A 27,718-nucleotide genomic window follows, 5' to 3' on the forward strand; every position below is an offset into this window, starting at 1 on the left:
GGGAGGGAGAGAGTGAGAGGAGAGAATTAGAGGGAGAGAAGGAAAGAATGAGAGAGAGAGAGTGAGAGAAGGAGAGAATAAGAGAGGGAGAGAGAGAGGGGGTGGGGTGGGAGTTGATGGATCCAGTTCAGTCCTCTTTTTCTTTTCACCCCCCCCCTCTTCAGCCATGCCTCTAAATATAAAGACACTTCCATCCTTTCCTGTAAAAGTAAAAGGTTATATTTGTTTTGGTGAGTCATGCTATGATTGGTTTTCTTGAGCGAGTAGACGCACACCCAGACACCCACATCTTCCCATGACAGCTCTGATGAGACAACAGTCTTGTCTAAGGGTTTGGTGTGCCCGCCTGTGTTTTGTGCGCTGTTTGTCCGATCTGCCTTTTATCAGAAATCCCCTCTAATCCAGCCTCTCGAGAACACCACTGTGCTGATGTCACTGATCCAGGACTACACAAAGACACATTAAAAAGAACTTTCTCCACTGATGTTGTGCTGATCTAGAGAATATGACCGAGCTAGTATCAGCAAACCTGAGCCAGGATAAAGAATATAAACAATTAATCAGCATCGGTAGTATACTAAATATCTAAGATTAAGAATCAACCAGTCCTCACAGATAAGCTAGCATGGATTTGAGCAAAGGGATTAAGGGATAAAAATGTAAAATCATCATGTAAGAGAGGCACTGTTGACAAGCAAGCAGATGGAGTTTGGTCTGTGATCCTACATCCTATGGAATTCATGTCCTCGGTGCTGAAAGGCTTAAAAGACAAACTGGCAGAAGACATGACCAGAGTGGTGCTGGGATTAATGCTTGAAAATGACTGAATGGTTAAGTAATGCTTTTTCACAGTGATTGATTATTAGCTTCATTATACTGTAGATACTAGTATCATAACAGATACCAGCTTCATAACTGATACAAACTTCATAAAAAATACCAGCTTTATAACAGATACCAGCTTTATAACAGATACCAGCTTCATAACAGATACCAGCTTCATAACTGATACCAGCTTCATAAAAAATACCAGCTTCATAACAGATACCAGCTTCATAACTGATACCACCTTCATAAAAAATACCAGCTTCATAACAGATACCAGCTTCATAATAGATACCAGCTTCATAAAAAATATCAGCTTCATAACAGATACCAGCTTCATAACAGATACCAGCTTCATAATAGATACCAGCTTTATAAGAGATACCAGCTTCATAACTGATACCAGCTTCATAACAGATACCAGCTTTATAAAAAATACCAGCTTCATAATAGATACCAGCTTCGTAATAGATACCAGCTTCATAACAGATACCAGCTTCATAATAGATACCAGCTTCATAATAGATATCGGCTCCATAACAAAAAGCTCCATCTTTCTTATAGGAGCACCTGCAATACGTTCAGTTTATTATTATTTATTATTTCTATGATAAACCTGGGTTCTTATTCAGTGAATAGACTTTTACTTATATTTAAACTTTTTTTTTTTCAATTGTCCCATTCAGGTTTTATATGATTGACAAGTAATCGATTCTGAAATCTTTAAGTTTTTAACTATTAAGTCAATTCTTGATGTCCTTACAGGTCTTTACAGGGTAACTAATGTCGTTACACATCTTTACAGGGTAACTAATGTCCTTACAGGTTTTTACAGGGTAACTAATGTCGTTACACATCTTTACAGGGTAACTAATGTCACCACAGGTCTTTACAGGGTAACAAATGTCATCACAAAGACTCATAATTTCACATTTACCTTATGTCTCTTTTATTGTTTGGTGAATAAGAGACAAGCCTAAATGAAACTCAGACTTCTGTTTAGTTTGAGAGACACAGCCAGTATAAGATGATAATGTTTCAGATCCAAATGGCCACTTTATAAAATTAGCAATCTCACAAAATGAACATCTTTACTTGGTTGAGAATGATTAAGGGTACAACAGCTAAGAAAATACAAAACTGCTGGGTATGCTAGCTGACAAAATATATCACCCATCACACCAAACATCATCACACAAAATATGTCATCCATCCATTATATTTTCTCAAATATAAAATCTTGGCCAGACACTTAAATCTATCAATGAATGATGGTATTGATAGATGTGTAGGAATGGGTTGTATATACTAATTCCATTTTCACCAACATTATGTATACATTAGATGATTGAAGGCTAAATAATTAAAAAAATTATTAAAACATCATACTTAAAACTACACATTGAACATGATTTTTATGTTAACATCAAGTGTTCTCTGAAAAAAAGGGTTTTGTAATAGGCCTTGTCTTATTTATAGCATGTCCTTACACATCTCTTGGGCCCTGGTGCAAAAAGAAATGTGTCCCATCTCCATGTGTATAACGTGTGAATAAAAAGGATGCTATGATGTAACCCTTTACGTCAGGAATTACACGACGCATGTTTCCGTAATGGCAGATTTAGTATCCACCACTTAGTACCACTTTTGAAAGTATACTCAGAAAATATTAGTGTTTCCTCTACAAATCTCTCCTTCATTGAGCAGTTCATGTAATAAAATGCATCTTTAAGTCAGTAAAATTAAATGTATCATGTTCTTAATGACAGAAGCACAAGTTCATGCTTATATTGTCATATGATCCTGAGGCAATAAAAGTGTCACAACAAATACATTTGAATCTGTGGCAGATGCACAGCGCTGAACTACATTCCTAAAGTCAGCAGTGAAAAACCAGGGAGAACGAAAATGAAACCAGAGGGAACCATGGTGAAACCATTCACCATGAAAGCACTGGTGAAACAACTCACCATGAAGGCACTGGTGAAACCATTCACCATGAAAGCACTGGTGAAACAACTCACCATGAAGGCACTGGTGAAACCATTCACCATGAAGGCACTGGTGAAACCATTCACCATGAAAGCACTGGTGAAACAACTCACCATGAAAGCACTGGTGAAACAACTCACCATGAAGGCACTGGTGAAACAACTCACCATGAAGGCACTGGTGAAACCATTCACCATGAAGGCACTGGTGAAACAACTCACCATGAAGGCACTGGTGAAACCATTCACCATGAAGGCACTGGTGAAACAACTCACCATGAAGGCACTGGTGAAACCATTCACCATGAAGGCACTGGAGAAACAACTCACCATGAAGGCACTGGTGAAACAACTCACCATGAAGGCACTGGTGAAACCATTCACCATGAAGGCACTGGTGAAACAACTCACCATGAAGGCACTGGTGAAACCATTCACCATGAAAGCACTGGTGAAACAACTCACCATCAAGGCACTGGTGAAACAACTCACCATGAAGGCACTGGTGAAACCATTCACCATGAAGGCACTGGTGAAACCATTCACCATGAAGGCACTGGTGAAACCATTCACCATGAAGGCTTTCTAGATATTTCTGTATCCGAGAGACTTGAAATAACATACATTAAAATAACACATTTTGAATCAAATTGTCAAGACTTCAGACGTATATATTAGAATATAGGGTGTTAAAACATCTAAAACAATTTTGGTTTGGATATCTAAGATGAAGATCTCCACAGAATATTTAGAAGGAAGATTTAGGTAATAAGATAAATTTCCCCCCCCAAAAGGAATAAAACTCAAATAAATCCTGACCATCATCATGAAGACAAATTTCAGATTCTAACAATTTAGATTATTTTCTTTTTTTCTTTATTATGCACTATTTGGTTCTTAGGTTCTGTTGGTTAACAAAGATTAGACCTAAACAGAAGCAACAAACACCTCACAAACAAACAAACAAACAAACAAATGAGATGTGACATTAGCTCACAACAGTGTGTCCACACACAGTGGCCCCTGTTTCACAGGTGTGTGTTCTGATCTGCATTTCTAGACCATCGAGCCCTGCTCATTGAAGGAGGGGGCTTGTAATCCCTGCGTGGGAAGAGCGGTGGCGTAAGGGCCCACGTCTCAGCAACCTCTCCTCTCCACGCCAGAGAGCACAGAGGCTTCAGTAGAAAAGCAGCTGGCTCCCGGTCACACGTCATAGACAGCTGTGAAAACTTTACACGCCTTCATGCCGCTGTTTATTGCCGTATAAGCACGTTTTAAGAGAGTTCACTGGAAGTATCAGGAAAAGCAATCTTGCTTTATTTGCAGCACACTGTGTAACCTATTAGAAATAATAGTGTAAAATAAAGCAGTTGCGTTCACACTGAATGGAAAACACTGCATAATGATCCAGTTCTATTGAAAGTTCTAGTGTTCTAGGTATATTGAAAGTTCTAGTGTTCTAGTTCTATTGAAAGTTCTAGTGTTCTAGTTCTATTGAAAGTTCTAGTTTGGCTGTATGTAGGTCAACATGTATTTTTTATTTACTCACAAATCTTTTGTGAAACAAGACGTCTTCGTGCCTTAGTCAGCTGCAGTATGATGTTATGGAGTGGCATGTGAAAGGGGCTTGTGAGGAACTCACAGAGCAGAGCAACACAAAGGCAAGAACCGCACACAGGACTGAGAAGGTTCCTCCAGTGAGCTCCAGGACTGTAGTCTGGTTGCCATGGTGAAGACAGTGCTCATTTGCATGTTACCGGGGCCTGTAGGATGACTGTGCTTCTCCCAGCTGTGCCTGTGTTTGTACTGGACAGGGTCTGAAAGCACAGCGCAGGCCAGATTAGCACACTAACCACTGATACCACTGATCTCAGATCAGCACGCTAACCTACCCTGCGTTTATACCACTGATCTCAGATCAGCACACTAACCAGCCCTGCATTTATACCACTGGAGTCATTTGTCTGCATCTGCTGTTTAATTTACTGTAAACATTAAAGTAAATGCAAAAGAATATTTCACTAGAAACTACTAAAATGCCAGAACAGCAGTACTGAGAATTAGTACTTATCAGGATAAAAGAAAATAAATATTAAGATAGCAATAAAAAGATAAATAAGGTAAGATAATAAAATCCAAGGAGTCAAAAGGTTCATGTTCAGACAGCTCTGAGAAATTGTGTGTGTGTGTGTGTGTGTGTGTGTGTGAGAGAGAGAGAGAGAGAGAGAGAGAGAGATTAGGAGGATGTTTGCCATTTTGTCCTTGGCCACTATGCCCTGTTTACAGTGATTTATGAGCCGAGTGTGTTGGACGTGTCTCTGATGCAGCTGGACAATGTGACAGCTCGAGTGGGAGGGGCGTTTGGACCCTGGAGACACCACACAGCTCTCTGCTCTCTCCACGCTGCACCTTGGCATTCTGGGCATTCATGCAGCTTCTCTCTCTGTCCGCGGTTTGGAACAAACTTTGCACCCCATCCTGTAGACTAACACAGACTATATCAGCCATCCTGTAGACTAACACCGTACCCTGTGTGTCCCCTATACCCGCACCCTGTGTGTCCCCTACACCCACAACCTGTGTGTCCCCTACACCCACACCCTGTGGGTCCTCTATACACACACTGTGTGTCCCCTACACCCACACCCTGTGTGTCCCCTACACACACACCCTGTGTGTCCTCTACACCCACACCCTGTGTGTCCCCTACACCCACACCCTGTGTGTCCCCTACACCCACACCCTGTGTGTCCCCTACACCCACACCCTGTGTGTCCCCTACACCCACACCCTGTGTGTCCTCTACACCCACACCCTGTGTGTCCCCTACACCCACACCCTGTGTGTCCCCTACACCCACACCCTGTGTGTCCCCTACACCCACACCCTGTGTGTCCCCTACACCCACACTCTGTTAATGCTGTGTTGAACTTGCCGTGTAATATCCATTCAGTGGATAGCTGTTGCATAATAAACTGAATAACGGTGGCTGGAAAATTTGTTCATACCTGTTTATGAGATGGGTGTATCTAATAAAGCAGAATTTGGCCAAACTATAAATACCCAATTCAGGCCATAAATGCTAGGAACAGGCCTTTAATTCTACCAGGTCTAAATTGAGCCTTACTAAACTGATTATCCAAATCAGGAAAATTATTGATTTGTTAGACCAAAAACTTGGATTTCCTGATCCAACGGCACACACTGTTACATTCACATTCACCATTACTTTTGAGATTTGCATAATTTGTTAAACAAACCTTTCCGTTTACATCTGTGAGGTCTAACTAGGATATAAGATATCGTTAAACCTGCCAAGCAGAGAAAAACCTCATGGTCCTGCACTGCCTATGTATATTCCACTCTCAAAATTATTTTTAGTCTCTAGGACTAAGCTTCCTGTGTCTAGAAAATCAAGCCTGAACATGCAGACGTATAAATGCAAGAGACCTCAAATTAGCATAACTGCATTGAAGCACGTTAGTGTGTCCCTGACGCCTTCCCAGAAGCCCCTCTCTCGCCCCTCTTCACGTTGGAAAAACAACACCTTTCAGCGCTCAGCATAGCTGCGGAGACCGCATCGCCGAGGCGACCAGGCCCGAACACAGACCGCCACTTACGTCTGTCGGATCAGGCGTCCCCTGGACAACTAGCGGCTTTCAGAAATGTCTCTCCGTAAGCACTAGAGGAGTAGAGGTGTCATCTTTGGCCCGGGGGGGCGAGGGACACCCTCACCCTGCTCCTCCTGGCACAGGTTTTCTGCAGTGAAGGGAGCCATTTTGTGGGTGCGAATGGGCCCTTTTAGAGCCGTGTCAGCTGGGCAGAGAGAGAGAGCAGACGCACACTCCTCCTCTAGCTGGCGGGAAAGCCCGTGTGTGGCAGGTCCACCGACCCGTGGACACAGAGCTCAGTCTGTGGTCACCGTACTGGGAATGACTCACCAACCTCAGCCAGGCCTGGGACCCATCTCCCTAAAACACTGCAGTGTTAAGACCAGCTTAATTAATAAAGACAGAGACGGAGTGTGTGGAGTATCCTGCCTTTGGGAAGAGCAGTCAGAGTCAGTGAGCTGTTGCCCTCCAAGAGCATCAGACACAACGACAGAGAGTGACAGCTGAATACTGGTCATGTGATGCTGATGTGAATACGATCCCGTGGTATTAAGGGGGCCTAACCAATCAGTGTGATTACTCACATAAGGGACACTGGTCAGATATACATCAGATTTGGTCATCTGCAGTGTGATGACAACGTGTCAGTTGATGCATGTCAGTTGAAACGTGTCAGCATGGACGTAATTTTGTAATAAAAAGTGGGGGGGACATGGATTGGTCGCTATTTAAATATTTGGTTTTAACCGTAAAAACTGGGGGGGGCCCAACACCGTCCGTGCGTGTCAGTGAAGCATCAGTTGAAACGTGTCAGTTGAACCGTGTCAGTTGAAACGTGTCAGTTAATGCGTGTCAGTTGAAACGTGTCAGTTGATGCGTGTCAGTTGAAGCGTGTCAGTGAAGCGTGCCAATTGAAACGTGTCAGTTGATGCGTGTCAGTGAAGCGTGCCAATTGAAACGTGTCAGTTGATGCGTGTCAGTTGAAGCGTGTCAGTTGAAACGTGTCAGTTGATTCGTGTCAGTTGAAACGTGTCCGTTGATGCATGTCAGTGAAGCGTCAGTTGAAACGTGTCAGTTGAAGCGTGTCAATTGAAGTGTGTCAGTTGAAACGTGTCAATTGAAGCGTGTCAGTTGAAGCGTGTCAGTGAAGCGTGTCAGTTGATGCGTGCCAGTGAAGCATGTCAGTTGATGCATGTCAGTTGAAGCATGTCAGTGAAGCGTGTCAGTGAAGCGTGTCAGTTGAAGCATGTCAGTTGATGCATGTCACAGTTGAAGCGTGTCGGTGAAGGCATGTTGGTGAAGGACTCTTGCTGCCTTTCTGATGTTATACAATTCCTGATGTTCCTCAGCTCAGCCTCCTGCCCTCCTGCCCCAATTCCCCTGACTACAGATATATATATAATATATATATATATATATATAATCTTATCACAGCTGAATCTATTTATCTTGATATTGTGGCTATAAAAATGCATTTGACCTATTTTCAGCAGTTAATTTCACATAGAAATGTAAAATATAAATTGTCATTGTAGGTCAGATGAGGTCTAAACAGCAAAGCTCAGAATATATTAGATTTATGGTAAATGTGTTTCTCATTTTCTGTCCCCAGTGGTCAACCAATGAGTTACAAAAATAATAATGCATTAGCTCCCCCTTGTGGCCAAAGTACGTTTTTGCCCAAACTCTTGAAACGCGATAGTGTAACTCGCTGTGCCAAGTGGCACAAGTCTTCAAATGACTGCAGAGGTAATGGCGAGGGAAAAGTATTCACGGGGCTCTCAGCTGTGCTAACAACAGCCGACAGCTTCAGCCCTGCTCAGATTTAAAAAATAAACTTGGCATAGCACCGAAAAAATAGAAATAAAAATGTAAAGGTTCTTAGTAAAAGTTCAGAATACTTTGGTACATTTTTAAAATGACATTTGTAAATGCAATGTAGCAGCTAAATCTGTCTCCCGAATAACACAAGGGACTGTTCAAAACAAGTAGTTGGAAACTGTTGTAATGGGTTGTAAGTGTTGTAACGTGGTCTGACCGATTAACAGCAGATGCAAGATCAGCGGTAACTACATGGATAGTACAGTAGATGGCGCTGTTTTACCATTGTGAAATGGCCAACACGTCACACTATGGCAGGAAACGTTTAAATATTGTTTCTTCGTGGCGCAGACGGCTGGAGACCGTCTGAAATTTTCTGTACTTTTACAAAATTTCTGTGAAAAAAGACACATTATATAAAACGAAAGAGAAAGAAAGCTCCTGCTTGATAGGTCCAGCTTTACTGCTTTTGTGGAGTCTGGCTCGGAGCGTCCCACAACATGGCAGGCAGCGTCCTGGGGCTGTTAACTCTGGGTTGTGTTTTTTTAAAAAGGACATTTCAGGACTTCACCAGTCGAAGAGAAATAAAGCAGCACCTCAGGCTATAGGTTCAGAAACGAGCGAGTACGGACACGTCTAGTCACCACACACACCCACACCTAACACGGACCGACACTCCCTAAACACTACACTGCACTGCACTACACTACACACTGACTTAGAAACGTAATACAAATGAATGGTAACAAACGCTTTATTTTCAGATGGGAGCTGAGATCACGAAAGAAGACATGTCTGTTCTAGTCTCTCCCATGTTTTATGCCATTCTGGTGTCTCCACAGGTATCAAAAATCTAATCTTGAGATGCAACGGCTGGTGTCTTTGATTCCCAAGAGATGGCATCACCAGAGGAATGTGGGTTCAATACATCTATGTACAGGAATTCGGCCTGTACAGGAATATGAATTATATGAATATCATTCATAATGAATGAATGAATTTGGTTATAAAAACTTGGTGATCATAGGCTGTGGGTGTAGACGATTTAAAAAAAAATATATTGTTGCACAAATCTTATAAAAGAGTTTTATTGGACAACATTTTTTAGATAAGAGTAAAATAAGAATCACTGAGCATTAAATGATAAAATCTCACAAATAAAGCAAATGTCCTGGCAACACACATCATAGCAAGAGGCACTGCAGTATCATCACCAGGTATGCAGTTTAAAACTGGTTCAGCCCACCAGAACCCTGCCGGCCCTCTGTGTGTTTTGACCTTATGATTGCAGATCCACAGGGCTTCATGAACCCCTGAGGGACAGGTTTGAATAACCTTAGGGACTTAATTTGTATAATATCAAATCTTCTAGCAGTTTATTGTCATTTCTATATGTATTTTAGGAGGTTTGAGTTTGGGTTTAAAAGGTTACCAGGATAGTGCATGGTTTTTCACCGTAAAACAGCCCCAGGATCACCAGAGCAGGCCAGTAGTAAAGTGTTAATGAACTCTCAGCTGGGCAATGTGGAAACTCCCCATGAAACAAAACCACAGCTAACTGTGCATTTGTCATTCATCATACGCGCAAATTTGACACCATTCAAATAAAACCACTCATCACATTTTGCACTACAGTGGGACACAAATGTTGATGATGGTCATGCTAATGGTGACAATATTCTTTTATTATTTTTTTGTTTTTTACTTAAAACAGAAAGAAAACGTGATTTCCTGAGGGGCGGCGGAGAGGTCTGACGGCTGCGCTGCGTGTTGTGGATTCTGCCCCAGCTCAGCGTTCTCATTCTGCAGCGCCGCTCACGAGGACAGCGGCCCGTCTGGGGCCGGGCCGTGCGGCGGGGGTTAAACGTATCCGGTGCCCTGCTGCGCGGCTGGACGAGGGCGGGAGGCTGGGTAACGAGACGCCTTCTCCGCCGAGCTCTTGCCATGGCAGGTGCAGCTGAGCAGACTGCCGCCAATGATGGCCAGGGCAGAGGAACCCCAGCCGATGTACAGGGCTTTGCCGAACTCGTACCTGCAGCAAACAGCATGAGGATGTTAGTGGATGCTAGGATGATAGTGTCCTACCTGAGCGCTCTGCAGTGTAAGATCTGACCTAGTATCTGCTCTTACCCCTGCAGGCAAGACCTCGATACACTGAGAAGGTTTAATCATGAGGAATTATTGGAGATTTTGGTTTATTGGGATCAGTTATTCCAAAACTGTATCTGCATTTAGATTGTAGATATGCAGATGCATAAACCCTGACAAATTGTCACTCCGAAAAAACACTACCCCACAAGATAACTTACATATTAAACTTGCATACAAAATTCATTTGTTTAAAAGATTTATAATGAATTCATATGATCACACAATGTAAGTAGTCACCAGAGAGCCATCAGAGGAGAGGTGTCTGGACTCCAGAAACCCCCCCAGATACTCACCTGGCATTAGTTGGAGTGAAAGGGTTGAAGAACTGCCTTCTGATGTTGTCACCATACCAGATTGTGGCTACAAAGCCACAAATACCTGCAAACGTGACCCCAAATGCCAATGAGATCTTAACAATGCGAATTCACAAACAACATCCCAGTAAGAAGCTCATGCAGGTCAATACAGTTTCTTAAAAAGCAGAAAAATAAACAGACCATTGAATCTTAAGATTATCATCAGATCAGGATAGTACTGCACTCACTGTGTGCATTAAGATCTTGTACTTGTGGTTATGCTGAGACGTTCAAAGGGTTAGAGGTAAATATAGCCCAGCCAAGAACTTCAAATTACTCAACCAAACTGTCCACCACCAAATCTGAAACACTTCTTCTGGTTTAATCTACTGCCTTTATTTCACCCCAGTTCTGGACACAGTTAAGACAGTAACAGCTCCCTAGCAGGTCAAAAACAAAGCTATTTTTTCCACTTTCTTGTTTATTTTAAAGTGAGAAACAACATCTATGTAAAGAGTTTGGCTCTCATCTCCACACCTGCGATGATGAAGATCACCCCTCCAGTTAGGGCCACCTTGTTCTTGGTCTGCTTGTCCTCAGACAGGCACTTGGTACACTTCATCCCTACCATCGCCACCAAGATGGCCACGCCACTCAGAAGAATCCCTGCCACCATGAAACCACGCGCAGCCTGTATCTCCACTGGAGGATGGGAGAGACAGAGTTAGGGTTAGTGACACACACACACACACACACACACACACACACACACACACACACACACACACACACACACACACACACACTTTAAGATTACAGATCCAGTTAGGAAAGAGCACCTCCTACACCCCCATTAACACCTATAGGCACATTTGCCATGTTACTGGGGTCTTAGTTTGACACTGGGGAGCTGTTTTGCAGTGAATGGGACATTGTGGTACATTTTCATTTTAAATGGTCAGCTAAGCTAAATACAATTTTATTTCATATCAGATATTTTCAGATATTCCAATAACGGTGATTTTAGTACTAAATGTTTACACTTCAATATGATATTTTTTACGTTGCGAAATAAGTGTACATTTGTTTTGTATGTGTGTTTGTTCTGGTACGCTTTCCAGACTACTCAGTAACAAGGAATTCAAGGCATCTGTTGAGCTTGTCTTAACATGCTCTGAGGGGCTAGAGGAGGAGGTGTGAACCCCCACCACTTCACAACCGTACACATTTATCAATGATTTGGGTCACACAGTGGCAATTAAACCTAATTCCTTATTTTCTTAGGTTTTTTTTTACATTCTTCCATCCACAGTATAGCCACTGTATTCCCAGCAAAAAATTATAGATAAGAATATTCAAAATACATAATGTAACAAATTTGCAAAATAATACAACAATAGAAACTATATATATACAAAACACATTTTGTAGTGAAAAGAAGCAAATATTAGAACAACAAACTTACTTGGTAGTTGTAACAATGAGTCGTAGATTTTACACTGTAGCTGGCCCGTGCTTTGATACACACACGACTGCCACAGACCTTCATACACAGCTTGAGCCGTGATAATGTTATCGCCTGCATATGATGACATTTTCCATTCAGTCAGGGTTGTGGATATTATTAAGCCTATGAATCCAAAAAACGCCAAGGTAAATCCCAGTAGCTGGATCCCCCCATTTGCCATTTCGTCTATGGACGGAAGATGACCAGTTAGAGTTGGAGTTGAATGTCCTGTTATGCGCTGGGACGAGCTGCTGGAGAAGGAGTGATGCCTGAGGGGTTGACAGATGTTTGGCGCGTCACCTGAGCATCTTCTTGGGGTGATTCACCAACCCACTCACGCCGTTGTGAAACTCTTATGTGGTAGCACCACCTTGTGGTTATTCTCTTAACCACACACCACCAAACTGAAGTTTCATGAAGTCGAAACTCAGCTGTGTAAAATCTGCTTTAAATCTAAAAAAGTTCCTTTACAATAATTTGTACTATAAATGAGGTCTTGTGGTTGCTTGTGTGTTTTTATCATTAAAAAGTCTGTTTATTTCTTCATTATTACTTAAATCATGTATGTATACTTTACCACTACATTAACAGATATATAATAAAATCTGATGATTTATCCACTACAAAACAAATTAGCATTCTAAATAAATCTTTGACAGGTTTGTTCTCTGTGGGGTACTGTGAACGTGTTGAACGGAGTTAAGCCATTTTGTAACTTCTTACCGTCAAACAGTGTGACTGACCAATAGCAAATACGTCACTTTAGCAGAGTAAGCAAAAAACACCAGCAGCCTTGTTTAGAAAATCAAACACAGACTTTACAACTCCAGATTCACCTCTGTCCACTGGAATTGAGCATGTAGGTAAGTGAATATGTCTTTAGAATTTATTTGGAAAAATTCTCTTTAAAAAAATAATAAAATTATGCTTTAATGACAACTGGATCACAAAATGTAGTTTTCTGTCATTGTATACTGCAAATATACATACTTACTAAGAAATACCTTACTAAATCATATTGGAATGCTCAAACACTTGTGACTTTATGGTCAAATATTTGGTCCTTTACTAGGGCTGAGATCAAAATGGAATCCTTATTGACACTCATAAGATGGATGTTTTCAGCTATTTTGAGTGACCATATGAAACTGTAAAGTGTAATAAAGTGCTTGACGCATGCATGTGATATTGCACAGTTCTTTCAATTTCCAAATCAGATCAAGTTTCTCGGACACAGTAATGCAAAAGTAGCTGTGGCCATGTTCATATAAGCAGAACTGAAGGCTGCTACACAGGCCATTACTCTGAAGGCTAAACAAACCTGAGCTTTGCATCCTCTTTTTGTCAAGCATTCATCTTGATCCAGCTTTTAGTTTCTTAATTGTTACAGAAAAGATGTTGACAATGTTTAGCTTCTCAGTTGTTACTGGCAAGATGTTGACATACACTCATTGACCCCAGAAACTATGCTATCAACAATGCTAATGCCGCTAACAATGCTAATGTGTCCCGTTTTCCCACAAGGAAATGGCCAGTGGTCATGTCATCGTTTTATTGGCCCTTCTTCAGTTGAGTTTCCATGGTGACTTGAACCACACCCGTGCCAGCTGCCCCATCCCCTGCCAGTGCTTCTCTGTCACCACCATGATTTGCTCGGACGATCGAATGACGGGTCTGCCCGTGGGCATCTCCCCACAGGTAAGGACTCTGATCGTCGTGGCGGCCAACATGGCGTCTATTGTTTTCCATGAAGAGGCCCAGCTGACAAAACTGGTGCTGTTGAACAACCCCGTGAGGACGGTTCCGTCTCACACCTTCTCACGGCTGCCTGGTCTGGAGGAGCTGGAGATCAGTGGGAGTCCGTTCTTGGCGTTAGAGGCGGGTTCCTTCCAAAGGCTGGACAACCTCACCAAGCTTCTCCTGAACAATAACAAGCTGAAACATTTACTGCCTGAAACCTTTGACCCACTAGAGAGACTCGAGACTCTGCAGCTGAGGGGAAATTGCCTGCAAAATCTGAGCTCCACGCACTTTGACCATCTCCACAACCTGCAGGAGCTCGACCTGTCCTTCAACGAGCTTCCGTCGCCAGATGAAGCTCTGCTCAGTGGTCTGGGCCAGCTGAAGACGCTGAACCTGGGCTCAAACCGGATCACCTCTCTGCCACCAGGCACCTTCAACCACACGCCGCAGCTATGGAAGATCTCGCTCCAGGGAAACCAGATCACACAGCTCCCTCAGGGCATTTTTGCTGGGTTGAACAACTTGGAGGAACTGAATCTCAGAGACAATAGAATATCAGAGCTGAGTGCTGGGGTCTTTCCTGGCACACTGAAGAAGCTGGTGCTCAGTGGAAACAGGCTGGTGGAGCTCCCCTCCAAGGTGTTTGCTCACCTTTGGTACCTCACTCACCTGGACCTGTCCAATAACCAGCTGTCTACCATTCCTGTCGAGCTGTTCCACAACCTTACCACTTTGGAGTACATCAACGTGTCTGAGAACCAGCTCACAGAGCTACCGGGCACTGTTTTTCAAGGGCTGATCAACGTCGTAGCCATTCATCTGCAGGCAAATAACCTGAGCTCGCTGGCGGCAGACCTCTTAAAAGACCAGGAGATTTTGTCACGGCTCTACCTGTCCAGAAACAGACTCCAGAACCTGCCCTATGGCTTTTTCGAGTCCTTTGGCTTTGAGAGCATCGTGCAACTCCATGGCAACCCATGGCGTTGCGACTGTGGTCTGCACTACCTCCGTGAGTGGCTGGATTACAGCAGCAGCGCCATTGAGGACGTTGGTCAGATCCTGTGCACAAGTCCTGAGCCCCTCCGTGGGCAGAGCGTGGCCTCTCTGCACAAGAACCTGCTCATCTGCACCAACAGCTCGAACCGTGGGTCAGAGGACCACCCTGCTGAACCGACGGCCACGGAGAAGACTTCAACCAGCGCTGCCTCTAGCACCAAACAGTGCAGCCTCCTTGATGTCAATGGCACTTTGGTCGTTAAATGCACTTTTATGAAATGTTCCAATCTAAAGCTTGAGGCCAATTTCCATCTGGTTGACGGAAGCACTTTTAGTTACATAAAGACAGAATCGTGGTCAGACCAGTGCTTAAACGGGACTCTGACACTGACTGTTTAATTGTTCTTTCTTCACAGAGGATCCAATGAAACTGGAAAAAAATATGCAGATAATACAGGGGCAGCCACCTCTGGTCTGTGTGTGTATGTGTGTGTGTGTGTGTGTATGCGTGTGTGTGTGTGTGTGTGTGTGTGTGTGTGTGTGTGTGTGTGTGTGTGTGTGTGTGTGTGTGTGTGTGCGTGTGTACATGCACAGAGGGCTCTAACCTTATGACTCAGAGATAGACGGCTGATAAAGGAGGTGGACGTCCTGTAAAGTTCAAAGTACAGCACTTCAGACAACAGTACAATGAGCATCATGTTCACTCTCACAGAAATGTTATAATTTAATAAAATTCCAGCTATATATATATATATATATATATATATATATATATATATATATATATATATATATATATATATATATATATATATATATATATATATTCATAGAGAGAGAGAGAGAGAGAGAGAGAGAAATAGAGAGATAGATAGAAATGGTAAACATTTTGCAATGTTGTTGCTGAAGCGCCATACATCCTGAAGTAGTCCATGAGTACACCAGTATTTCTGAGGACTGTATCCTGAAAAAAAAAACATGTAATGCCATGTTAATTCTGGCCCATAGAGGGCGCACTTAACCTGGGATTACAACCCAACAAGCTCCCTCTTAGCGTAATATTCCAATAAACGAATCAAGTAAATAAAAAAGCCAAGCAAATTACAATTACAAAATGAAATATGAAAAAAGACAAACAAACAAGTAAACAAACAATAAAAAATATCATCAGATATTTGGGGCCTCATCAGACTGTTTGTCAAGTGCATGTCTCATAAATTCAGATCACTGTTGTTTATTGAGATAATTAATTGTTAGAAATATACACATAAAGTTTGTTAATGAATCTTTAGTCATATACACACAAAGTTTAATCATTAGTCATATATACATAAAGTTTGTTAATTATTCATTTCTCATATACACATAAATTTATTGTGGCTTCCCCATACATAGCTGTAACAGCTGCACAGAGAAAGCAGATATATATATATATATATATATATATATATATATATATATATATATATATATATATATATATATATATATATATACATGCTGTACATAACATATCTATATACATATAACATGTTGTACATAACATAACATATATCTCTGTACCTGTAATATAATTTATAAGATAAATCTCTAGCCACAAAGAAGGTACACAGAATTATGTGAGGAGTGCTATTTCTCGTGTAAGGACTCACACGTCTGAAACATCAATTTGTTGAAGCTCACAACTGCACATTTAGCCTTGATTATATCTACAGCATAACAGCAGAATTCATTTTACCACAAAATCATGACTTGGATTTCAAGAGCCAACCACTGCCTATCTGATAATATCAGTGTGGGCAGTGAGAGGAATGTAAAAACCTTGTCCACAGTAAATGATTAATTAAGCAGGACACTCCTTCATCCTGCACAAAGCCCTGTTATGTCAGGCTGGATTGAAAACAAGAGGCTTTTAGGCAGACGTGCAGGACATCAGACAGCAGTACAATATCACGATATGTTAAAACACAAAAACAGCCTTCAGCCAGTGAGGCTGTGAGAACAGTTCTCAAACAGCTTCAGTTGTTTGGTCTGCAAGGGGCACTAATGTTGCTTTTCTCTTTATGTTTACCCTGAAATTAAGCACTCCTGTGCACACTGGAGTGGCAAAACGGTTCTCTGGGTTATTTTTGTCCCTTTATGTATCATTAAAGCCTTTTAAATGCTGCTGTCAGCTCTAGCGTGAAGGCATTCGCCTTCCTGTGAGTGTTTTAAACCCCCTTCCCCCAAATCTCCAGCCAGGCTCAACTTCAGCTACACAACCCGTCCCTGACTGCCCAGACAGAGGGGTGGGGAGGAGGAGAGAGGGAGACAGGGGGAGAGAAGGAGAGAGGGAGAGAGAGAGAGAGAGAAAAAAAGGAAAGGGAGGTAGTGTGGGAGAGGGAGGGGAGGAGAGGGCGTGTAGGAGGGATCAGAGGAAAGAGTTCGTTCTAGGGCTTGTGGTGGTGTTTCTCTCTCAGAGTTTTGTATAGTTGGGTCCCAGCAGGGATCTCCTGGGCCTATCAGAGACTACACCACAGCTAGCAGAACGAACACGCTGCACTGGGGCTGGGATCTGAACCACAGGTACTGCTGTCTGCAGCGGAGACACAATGGACAGAGTTCCCTTCAACTGACCAGTGAGGGCATGTCTGCATGTCTTCTGGGACTGATCTGGGACCTGCTGCAATTTTACTCCTAGTACAAAGACTGAAGAAGAAAAGAAACTTGTTGACTCTTTGAAACCAAAGGTAAGTTCTTTCACACACTCAGTATAAAGCAATATTTTTGGAAGTCAGTGTTTAAACTTCTCTTTGTCATTCAACAGTTGTTGTGATCAACGAATAATTCTTAAAATAGCATTTTGTTACTTAGGTTACGGCTGGCACCGGTACCGCAGTGTTTAAAATTTAAATTAGTTTGTTTCGTGTAGTTAGTGAATGGGGGCTGGTCTAGGCGCAGACTGAAAGAGAGAGAGAGAGCGAGACAGAGACAGAGAGAGAGAGGGCTCATTCAGGCTGCTGAAGAGCCCATGTGTGAGTGAATGAGAGAGTGAACCCTACTCATTACGCTCGTGTACTACCGCCTCCTTGACTTCCAGGACGGCGTGTTCACGTCGCCGACTCAGCGCGGTCTGGTATCTGCGCACAAGGTGTTTAGCGCCATTTCTTAGGCGCAGACCTCGAGCTAATGTGAAGCACATGCTGACATACAGGACCTCTCACAGCCGAGAAAGGAAATATACTTATGTTTGTGTGAGTGTGTGTGTGTGTGGTTGATTCGTCTTTGCGCGCGCGACAGAGAGAGAGGGTGTTTTCCCTCCCCAATTGACACAGCTGCAGCGAAGTATTTATTGCCTCGAGGGCTGGACTTTTTAATGACGCGGGCGCGTGTGAGTGATGCTTTTATGCGGGCTAAAGGTGCGCGAGCGTCTTACCTGTCTTCTGTGACGCCTCCTTAGCAGCTTGTTGACTCTCGCAGCAGCCAATCAGATCCAAGCTCATCCAGTGGGCGTCTTAAACTGCAGAGGGTCTCTTCAGAGAACGAATTTACTACTGAATTTATACATTTGTATTTTGTAAATTCTTAGCAAGAGTTTCAACAGGTTATAAAACACGTCTTTCTTGTCAAAGCAATCTTTTTGCAGTAAAATAAACCCTGAACGCCAACAATATGCCACAAACACACACGGACCCTGTTTCTAATTGTTGACATCTTGGATAGTTTTCACCGCGTCAGAATTCATTGGTACACTGAAATAACTGTACACCCCCTTCATTTGTTGCCGTGGTTACATGGTAATAAACGGCACGGGGCTCACGGGTTGACGTTTGCGTGCGTTTTGTGAGTTTGAGGTTTCAAGTTGACATTTCCATTTCATAGGAAACGTCAAATGTGTTTTGGGTTAAGATAGGACAGAGAGAACATTAGTCAGGCCAAGAGTGTTGCTGTCATATTTCTTTTGAAAAGCAGACCATGAAGACCACTGGGCAAAAGACAAACAGTGATTTCTTGTGCGGCATTTCCTGTGGCTTCCAGAGCACAGACACGGCTCAGAGCATATATGCACAGGTGGAGCGGACACGGAGCTAAACTACTGCTGGGTCTGCGTCAGCGTCTGCAGACCTTTAGTGTTGTGTCATAACTACGAGGAGCAGCCATACCACCAACATGTGTGAACCATTACCGCCTCCACCAGGGAGTTCAGCACAACAAAGAGTCAGCAGGCCCAACCCGGGAGTTTCTAAAATTCAGCAACAAAGAATGTTGCCCTGCTAAAATTCATGAGCGGATGGTCTGAGTGAAGGAACATATGTAGGCAGAGAAAGATAGAGAGAGAGAGAGAGAAAAGAAAAAAAGGAGAACAAAGTGGAAGACGTAATCCGTTTTGGAGCGTGTGTGTTTCTTTTTTGGCCCGTTGAGCTGCAGGCCGTAATTTGGAGCTGCTTTAGAGCCTTAACGCGGGCCGCAGGCCGTCTCTCCGGCCCAGACACTGCGGTCCATGTTGCTTCCGCCTCGTTTTTCCTCGTCTCCAGAGCGTCTTGTGATGGGAGGAGAGAAATACACGATACAGTTCCAGTAGAGAATAAACACGGCCAAAATAGCTCCTCACTACTCCCTGGTTTCCTCCTACATGCCACGGTTCTGTTTAGCTCAGGGGAGTCGGCTCCGCAAAGCAACATTCAGAGGCAACACTAGCAAGCGGCCGTAAACAAGAGGACTATCTGTAGTCTCTTGTTTGTTTTGTCATTTTTCTCCACACCAGGCCGAAGATACGTTCTCAGGTGTTCTCACGTGTTCTCAGGTGTTCTCACGTGTTCTCACGTGTTCTCAGGTGCTCTCACGTGTTCTCAGGGGTTCTCAGGTGTTCTCAGGTGTTCTCACGTGTTCTCAGGTGTTCTCTAGATGATATCGCTCGTGTGAGTCTGGGGTCTGGCAAACTCTCCCTCTGCCCTGGAAAATGTCTCACTTCCACTTCTCTGGAGTCTGAGCAGCGGTCAGTCCTGGAGCCCCCCCCCCCTCCGGGCCCTAACCCCCCCCCCCCCCATCTCCGTGAGCTGAGGTCACATTCCTGGCTGACAGTCTTGCCCCTCATCCAGCCCGACGTCCAGCTGCATCTTTACGGCTCCGCTGCTCTTGGTCGGCGTTGGAAGCCGCCTCTGATGATCATTAATCAGCCTGCGCGGTTTGGCTGGGTCGGTCCTGACGGCAGCCCGAGCCCCCCGCGGCTGGCAGGAGTTAGTGCCTCTCAAGAGGCTTCGGGAGGCGGGCGGGGGTGGAGGGGGTGGAGGGTGTGGGCGGGGTGTAGGGGGCGGATGGGTGTTGCTAGGATTTTTTCTTTTTCGGCCACCTTCCCTGTCTCAGATGAATGGTTTGGATGAGGGTAATTATTAATTACAGCAGCTCTGCTGGCTGTGTAACCTGTCTGCTTTCTCCTATCCTGGCCCAGACTCCTCCTGTCCTGTTCTAGACTCGTCCTGTCCCAGACACCTCCTGTCCCAGACTCCTCCTGTCCTGTTCTAGACTCGTCCTGTCCTGGCCCAGACTCTAATCATGTGGTTTTGGTGCCTGGGTTGATGGTCTTTTGAATCCAAGAGGTCATGGATGTTATTTAGAATTGATTGGTATTTATTTTCCTTTGTTCCAGTGGTAAGCTGAGACTCATGGCTGTCTGATCTGATGTGCTCATGGAGACTTGGCTAAATTCACCGCTCATCTTTAGCCAAACACAACGAGATGGCCAAACACTGCAGTGTGTGTACATAACCAGTCCCAGTCAGCCATTGAGGCCTTCAACAGAGGCAGGAGCATTAATCTGAGAGAGTAAAACCTGATGAATCCATCTCCTTCTAGTTATGTTGTAAGAATAGTCAGCCCCTTTCAGTGTGATGTCATATTGATGATGATGGTGTTATTTTCAGTGACTTATCAACAGTGATTAGGTCTGTTGACAGTTGGGCTAGAGTGATTTAGACAGAGCAGGAGAGTGAACACATCACGTGTGCATTCCAGTACTCTCAACTACAGCAGAAAACAAACCTCAATCTGGATGTGGTTTTTTTTACGATTTGATTTATTTTTTTAGGTTATCTGATAAGGGCAATGAAAGATTTGAGTTTACCATCTGTCCTGGAATTAGCAATACGCTCTGTTTCATCTGCTGTCTCTGATGACAGAGCCTTCAAATGGCCTTCTGTGAAAAACATACACGACACCCAAAACGTATTTGCAAGCAAACACAGAATCACCTCGGCTGCCATGGGAACCCTTGCTCAAACGAACGACCCCCTCTGCTGTATTCGTCCCATTCTTCACCCACACACACACACACACACACACACACACATGATTTGAACACCTGTGCGTGGGTGATATCAGATAATATCTGTAAGACACTGGCACTTCCACACAAGAATGGTGAATACATGTGGTAATCCTGCAGAATCAAGCCCAGTGACTCAGAGAACCACTAGTCCACTCCTGTATGACCCTCGGTGAGGTCATCGGCAGATTACGGCTGTTCGTTTGAATTCAACCTGGAATTTAAGCTCTGATTACCTTGAGGCGAGGGAGAGAGAGAGAGAGAGAGAGAAAGCATTGCAGTTGTGACCCATGCACCCTGAGAGGTCACCATGCCATGAAGATGTGGTGATAAGATTTGACCATTTATTATTCAGAGTTTAGACTGCTGAACTTAAATGCAGATTCCAACATGCACTTGTTTTGGGGGATCAGTCATCGCTTGCTGAGACTGTTATCACTGAAGCATGTCTCAAGCTTAACTTAATTTAAATATTCAAAATATTCACTACTTAACTGGGATCATTAAAGAAATATTGGCAGGTTTTTCTCTGCAAATCTTTCCCGCTTTATTCTTATCTCTAAAAGCGGGTTTTAAAAAGTCTTTGTCTAATTAATTTAAGAAAGGAACCACTTCGGCAACAGAACTACTGCGTTCATGCGATTATAATAACTCCTACGTGTTTTTCCGTGAGCCTTGTTGCTGTTTACACCCAGACTGCAGTCTGTCTGAGAGACTTGTCCTGGTTTAGCAGGTGGTTGCTAGATTAGTAGGTTGTCTGATTTCTCCAAAGGGCTTTCGCTCTGCCCTGAGGGTATCAGATTCCAGACTGTTGAGGCAGGTAAGAGGTGTGGCCGCCCTGCTGGGCTACTGATCTGGAATCAGCATTCTCTCTGCTGTTACTTCCTCTCTGCACTGAATCTTCTGAGAATCTCTGTTTCGTAATGGAATTTAACTCGAAAACATTTTGTTTGTTGCTTTCTGTGAAGAGCTCGTGTACCGAGAGAGGGAGATAATTACAAAGTACAAATGTTTCTTTCCCAAGTACAGGGTGTACAAACTGCCTTTCAATAATGTCCCTGTTTAAAGATTAATCGGTTTTCAGGTCAAAATCTAATGATGTAGGGTGATACTTTTGTTCATGTCCCTCTAACATCATCATGTTCCCTCTAACATCATCAAGACCCTGGCTTGACCTGAATTTGGATCCACCTGACCAGGTAAAGGCAGCTGTTGGGGCCTGGGTGGAGGTGTAGGGTGGAGGTGGGGGTGGAGTTCTGTTGAGATTCGCCTGTGAGAACAAGACCTGGTGTGAGCAGAGGCCTGAGGTGGAGGTAGACCCAGTCTCCCGGCACTCCAACCAGCTGCTCACCTCCACCAGACATCTCGGGAACAGGAGCACGCCCAAGAGGTGTGGAGGTGTGGAGGCGGAGGGGCGGAGGGGTCGGCCCTGGGCGTGCTCACACTGCCACGGGCGTGTAGCAGCACGCTCCCCCTACCTGCATGTTTGTGGTGGTGACAGTGCGCTAAAGCCCAGCCCAGCGTTCAGCGCCCACACAGAGTCTGCTGAGACTTCAGCCACGCGCTGGCTCCACCCTCCATGGACTCTCGTTATTGTCGTCTGGTGTAAGATTATCTGGACAGAAAAGCGTTAGCTGAATCAGCCCGAGTACTGCGCTGCGTCCGAACGCTGGCAGACGCATCGCCTTGCAGTTTAGTTCTGCATGAGCTGAGAGGAAAGATCTGCTGTTAAAACGTTCTCAAGCTGGAAGTGTGATGGCTGCAGACTGGACCTCCACATGTGGACTGAACAAACTTGTACAAACACATCTGCCCTGTGCGAACATGTGAGGATAGACTCTTAAACCCCACAGACCCTCCTATATGTGTTCGCAGGTATTGACCCTTCAGATATATAAGATGAACAGCTGTCTCTTATTGATGCTGACCTCCTGAAGATGAATTTAGGCCTGACTAGCCTGTCCTAAGAACAAAAGCTTTCACTGGTGTAATGTTAACTGTTCCCAGAGGTTTAGACTGTGCCCGCAGTGTCTTTATGCCTTTAAATAAAGAAAGTGCAATCAAAGCTAGTCAGGATGGCTTGTGGAAGGAGCCTGTCTGACAAACAGCTAAGCCATCAGCGTCTGATGCCTGCTGGAGGGTGTGATGTTTGTCCACAGTGTGTGGTGCTATCACGGTTGATAACATCATGGTTGTTAGCAGGTTTTGGAGGATGAACATCAGCTCAGGTCCTGTAGAGGAGCAACAGAAGAGCCTCGGAGTAGATGTACAGACCGCCGTCTTCAATGGTGCATGCTGGAACATGCCAGCAATGTTCACAGTGGTGAAAAGAGACAGAGAGAAAGAGAGAAAAAGAGAAAGAGAGAGAGAGGGAGAGAGGGGGGGAATGGCAGAGAGAGAGAGAAAGGAAGAGAGAGGGGAGAGAAAGAGAGAGAGATTGAAATAAGACAAAATACTCCAATTTGCCATATCTCTTGTATCATGTGAGCTCATACACACTGCGTGTGGTATATTGCTCATGTCATCATGATGTGTATTTGTGACTGGTGCCCAGGATTTATTCACTATATCATGATGCATCATTTCTGTCATGCACATTGAAACACTTGATCTGATTACAGTATATTCTGTCTGTCTGTGTTTATTGTTTCCTGGCTGGGGGTAATCGGCAAGTCAGTTGTAGGTGCACTGGTTATTGGTGGCTTGTCAGGTGAGACCAGGGGTCAGGGGTCAGAGCACGGAGGTCTGACCTTCCTTAGAAGGGGCTGGCCGGATACGTGAGTCCCAGCCCCTGGAACACTGGCCACGCTGGACTGGGAGGCACTGGGACTGTCAGGAAGGTCTTTCAGTAATGATCGAGAGAAAACGTGTCTTCATATTTTATTCTAAAAATGTGGCTTAGCATAAGTGTATCTTGGTAGGTCAGAGCGTCCACTTCTTCAGTCTTCAGGCCTTTTTCCTTTTTGATATAAATATGAAGTTTATTTCTTCAAATTAACAAGCTGGTATATTGCCCTGATCCTGTTATCAATGATCTTATCCTTGTGTGGCAGAACACATCCTAAAGGGATTTGAGAACTTATTATTTGTGCCATTATGATTTCATTGAGCAGTGGTGTATGACTCCAGCTCTTTTGAGGGGTCAGGGTTAAGGTCAGAGGTCAGTCATAGGTGTGCTGTCCTTCTCTGACCTCTGCGCTAGTGGAACCCCCTGTTTCCTTAGTGATGACCTCCTTCACACAATTGCCCCTTTCTGTGGGGTCAGTTTAACACCCCCACCCACACACACACACACACACACACACTCTCTCTCTCTCTCTCTCTCTCTCTCTCTCTCTCTTTTGTTTGTACAACACTTCACAGTGTGTGCGAGTGTGTGTGAAAGAGACTCATTTCAGACTTCATTAAGTTACACATTCATGCAGCAAATTGTTACAAAAACAAACAAGTCCTCAAGGTCTCCGAGACAGTGGACGTCACCGTACAGGGGCTCTCAGTGCAGTAATGGGGCAGAAGCAGAAGGAGCCTGTGTAACTGGGGCAGTAATGAAGCTGTAATGAGCAAACAAAGCAGGCAGAGACATTCCCCTCTGGGTCTTACTGCGTAAGGAACATTTGGTGTAGTTTAAGAGAACAAACATAATCAAATGGCAGTAACAGTGAGTCAAGAAGATAGAAAGATATCGTGAAAGATATCATGAAAGATATCGTGAAAGATATCGTGAACTGTTATAGGACACACAGCCATCATGAAGCACATAACGCCCGCTGTGTTCTCCAGGTCTGATCAAAAGCACCCAGGATGTACCAGCAATGAATCACAATCTTCATGACATCACAATGGAGGCATTTTCTGATTGGACGAGTCATCATGCTGACTGATTATAGTAATGTTTAGTTTACATTAAGAATTATGCTAGCATGATTAAACATGTTTGCTTGTTCATACTATGCACAAAATCAACACAGCAAAGTATTTAAATGTCTGTGAGCATCACTAGAACCCAGATGGTGCTGTGGGTTGCTCTGAATCGGGCCAGATTTAGATTCAAGTGCTAGCCTTTATACTGATATTGCAAAAATTACCCAAAAGAAAAAACAATATCCAGAAGTAAAGGATTCCTGCTCTGGAAACACAGGAAGTGCTCCATTTCGAGGTCACAGCCAAACGCCACATGTCACATGAATGTCACATGCCTGCAGGCATCTAATCTAAGCGAGATTTGCTTTGAGAAAGATAACATTCCCACACAGCCTGTGAGCACGTTCAAACTGTGTTAGAGTGGAGACCTGGCTGAGACTAGCTAGCCAGGTAGCTATGACAACACGCTGAAACTGAAAGACAGAACAGCGTATCTACACACTCATCACAACACTCCAGAAGAGCATTGGCCAGGGGGGGATGAGAGGACTACTATTTGATTAGAGGGGGACAGAGGGACTGTACTATTTGATTAGAGGGGGACAGAGGGGACGGTACTATTTGATTAGAGGGGGACAGAGGGGACTGTACTTTTTCATCATGGGATAGAGGGGACTGTACTATTTGATTAGAGGGGGACAGAGGGGACTGTACTTTTTCATCATAGGGGGATAGAGGGGACTGTACTATTTAATTAGAGGGGGACAGAGGGGACTGTACTATTCGATTAGAGGGGGACAGAGGGGACGGTACTATTTGATTAGAGGGGACAGAGGGACTGTACTATTTGATTAGAGGGGGACAGTGGGACTGTACTATTTGATTAGAGGGGGACAGAGGGACTGTATTATTTGATCAGAGGGGGACAGAGGGGACGGTACTATTTGATTAGAGGGGGACAGAGGGGACTGTACTATTTGATTAGAGGGGACAGAGGAGACGGTACTATTTGATCAGAGGGGGACAGAGGGGACTGTACTATTTGATTAGAGGGGGACAGAGGGGACGGTACTATTTGATCAGAGGGGGACAGAGGGGACTGTACTATTTGATTAGAGGGGGACAGAGGGGACTGTACTATTTGATCATAGGGGGATAGAGGGGACTGTACTATTTGATTAGAGGGGGACAGAGGGACTGTACTATTTGATTAGAGGGGGACAGAGGGGACGGTACTATTTGATTAGAGGGGGACAGAGGGGACTGTACTTTTTCATCATAGGGGATAGAGGGGACTGTACTATTTAATTAGAGGGGGACAGAGGGGACTGTACTGTTTGATTAGAGGGGGACAGAGGGGACTGTACTGTTTGATTAGAGGGGGACAGAGGGGACTGTACTATTTCATCATAGGGGGATAGAGGGGTCTGTACTATTTAATTAGAGGGGGACAGAGGGGACTGTACTATTTGATTAGAGGGGGACAGAGGGACTGTACTATTTAATTAGAGGGGGACAGAGGGGACTGTACTATTTGATTAGAGGGGGACAGAGGGATTGTACTATTTAATTAGAGGGGGACAGAGGGGACGGTACTATTTGATTAGAGGGAGACAGAGGGGACTGTACTGTTTCATCATAGGGAGACAGAGGGGACTGTACTATTTCATCCTAGGGGGACAGAGGGGACTGTACTATTTGAACACAGCAGTACCTTCACTGTTAGAAGGATGTGGATGACTGATGTATTGAAGGCCAAATCTGTTGTGAATGTTTTGAGCTGTGTGTCAGGCACTGTCTTGTCACTACTGTGGAGTCTTAAGTGGCCCAAGCCCAAGGGTGTGTTGTTCTTTTTGTACTCAGATGGAGGAGGGATACGAACTTGACCTGACCTACGTGACGGAGCGCATCATTGCCGTATCCTTCCCCCAGGCCTGCTCGGAGGACACCTACCTAAACAACCTGAAAGATGTCACTCGAATGCTCAAGTCCAAACATGCGGATAACTATCTGGTAAGTCGCCTGTATGTTTACACGCACACTCGCAAAAACAGCTCAGTAATATGGTCCCTGGAGGAAAAGGTTCGGCTTGTCTCATGAACCTCCTAAACATTGAATATCCTAAACATTTCTGCACTAAAGTTAAAGAAGCCAGTTAGAGAGCTCAGTATGACATGGCTGGACTGGCCTTGGTTTGCTCTTTGGAGAATCGACCTGTGGTGTGTTAGATTGGGGTCACTGCTGTTTGCGCAGTTCTGGAATCTCCCGAGTGGACGAGTGTTTCTCCCGCACTGCCTCTGTGCTTTGAAGTCACTGTTTAGCTGTTTTAGTCCTTCCAGATGTATTGACTAACAGGAGACTCACAGTTGACCAGAAAGACAGCTGACAAAATATCAATCAGTGCTGAAGTTTGACCTCTAAAGATCATTTATTCAGAATGACTAAATCATTTAAAATGACTTGCTGGAGGTTAATCATTTGATCCTACACCAGTAACCAGTCTGTTTGATTTGATGAATGTGATAAATTAGCATAAGTGTAGAGAACAGTGTTCTTAACCTTTGACAATCTGGACTGACACCTCTCTCTCGTCTCAGGTGATCAACTTGTCAGAG

General features: G+C 44.1%; 3 protein-coding genes and 1 long non-coding RNA gene across 5 annotated transcripts in view; 2 read left to right on the forward strand and 2 right to left on the reverse strand.

Moving 5' to 3' along the window:
- Nucleotides 1-9,320: 9,320 nt before the first annotated feature.
- On the reverse strand, nucleotides 9,321-12,570 carry cldn1 (claudin 1). The gene is made up of 4 exons (XM_076971963.1): nucleotides 12,161-12,570; nucleotides 11,233-11,397; nucleotides 10,693-10,777; nucleotides 9,321-10,280 (listed from the first exon to the last, which is right to left on the reverse strand). The coding sequence occupies exons 1-4, from the start codon at nucleotides 12,381-12,383 to the stop codon at nucleotides 10,109-10,111; spliced, it is 645 nt and encodes a 214-aa protein (XP_076828078.1). The 5' UTR covers nucleotides 12,384-12,570; the 3' UTR covers nucleotides 9,321-10,108.
- A 209-nt stretch (nucleotides 12,571-12,779) lies between these two features.
- LOC143474494 (uncharacterized) lies at nucleotides 12,780-15,488 on the forward strand. Its single transcript, XM_076971962.1, has 2 exons — nucleotides 12,780-13,065; nucleotides 13,727-15,488. The coding sequence occupies exon 2, from the start codon at nucleotides 13,730-13,732 to the stop codon at nucleotides 15,338-15,340; it is 1,611 nt and encodes a 536-aa protein (XP_076828077.1). The 5' UTR covers nucleotides 12,780-13,065; nucleotides 13,727-13,729; the 3' UTR covers nucleotides 15,341-15,488.
- A 51-nt stretch (nucleotides 15,489-15,539) lies between these two features.
- Nucleotides 15,540-18,644, reverse strand: LOC143474496 (uncharacterized). Its single transcript, XR_013120793.1, has 3 exons — nucleotides 18,357-18,644; nucleotides 15,859-15,905; nucleotides 15,540-15,589 (listed from the first exon to the last, which is right to left on the reverse strand). It is a non-coding gene; the product is annotated as an uncharacterized LOC143474496 (long non-coding RNA).
- Nucleotides 17,366-27,718, forward strand: part of tns3 (tensin 3) — a 43,708-nt gene continuing 33,355 nt past the window's right edge. For both annotated transcript variants that reach the window (XM_076971959.1, XM_076971960.1), the window contains exons 1-3: nucleotides 17,366-17,670; nucleotides 26,967-27,116; nucleotides 27,701-27,718. The exon at nucleotides 27,701-27,718 is cut by the window's right edge and continues 33 nt beyond it. In XM_076971959.1, coding sequence (XP_076828074.1) covers nucleotides 26,967-27,116; nucleotides 27,701-27,718 — 168 coding nt within the window. In that variant the 5' untranslated portion in view covers nucleotides 17,366-17,670. The remainder of the gene's footprint in view (nucleotides 17,671-26,966; nucleotides 27,117-27,700) is intronic.

This window comes from Brachyhypopomus gauderio, chromosome 14 (genome assembly GCF_052324685.1).
Source record: "Brachyhypopomus gauderio isolate BG-103 chromosome 14, BGAUD_0.2, whole genome shotgun sequence".
Lineage (NCBI taxonomy): Eukaryota > Metazoa > Chordata > Actinopteri > Gymnotiformes > Hypopomidae > Brachyhypopomus > Brachyhypopomus gauderio.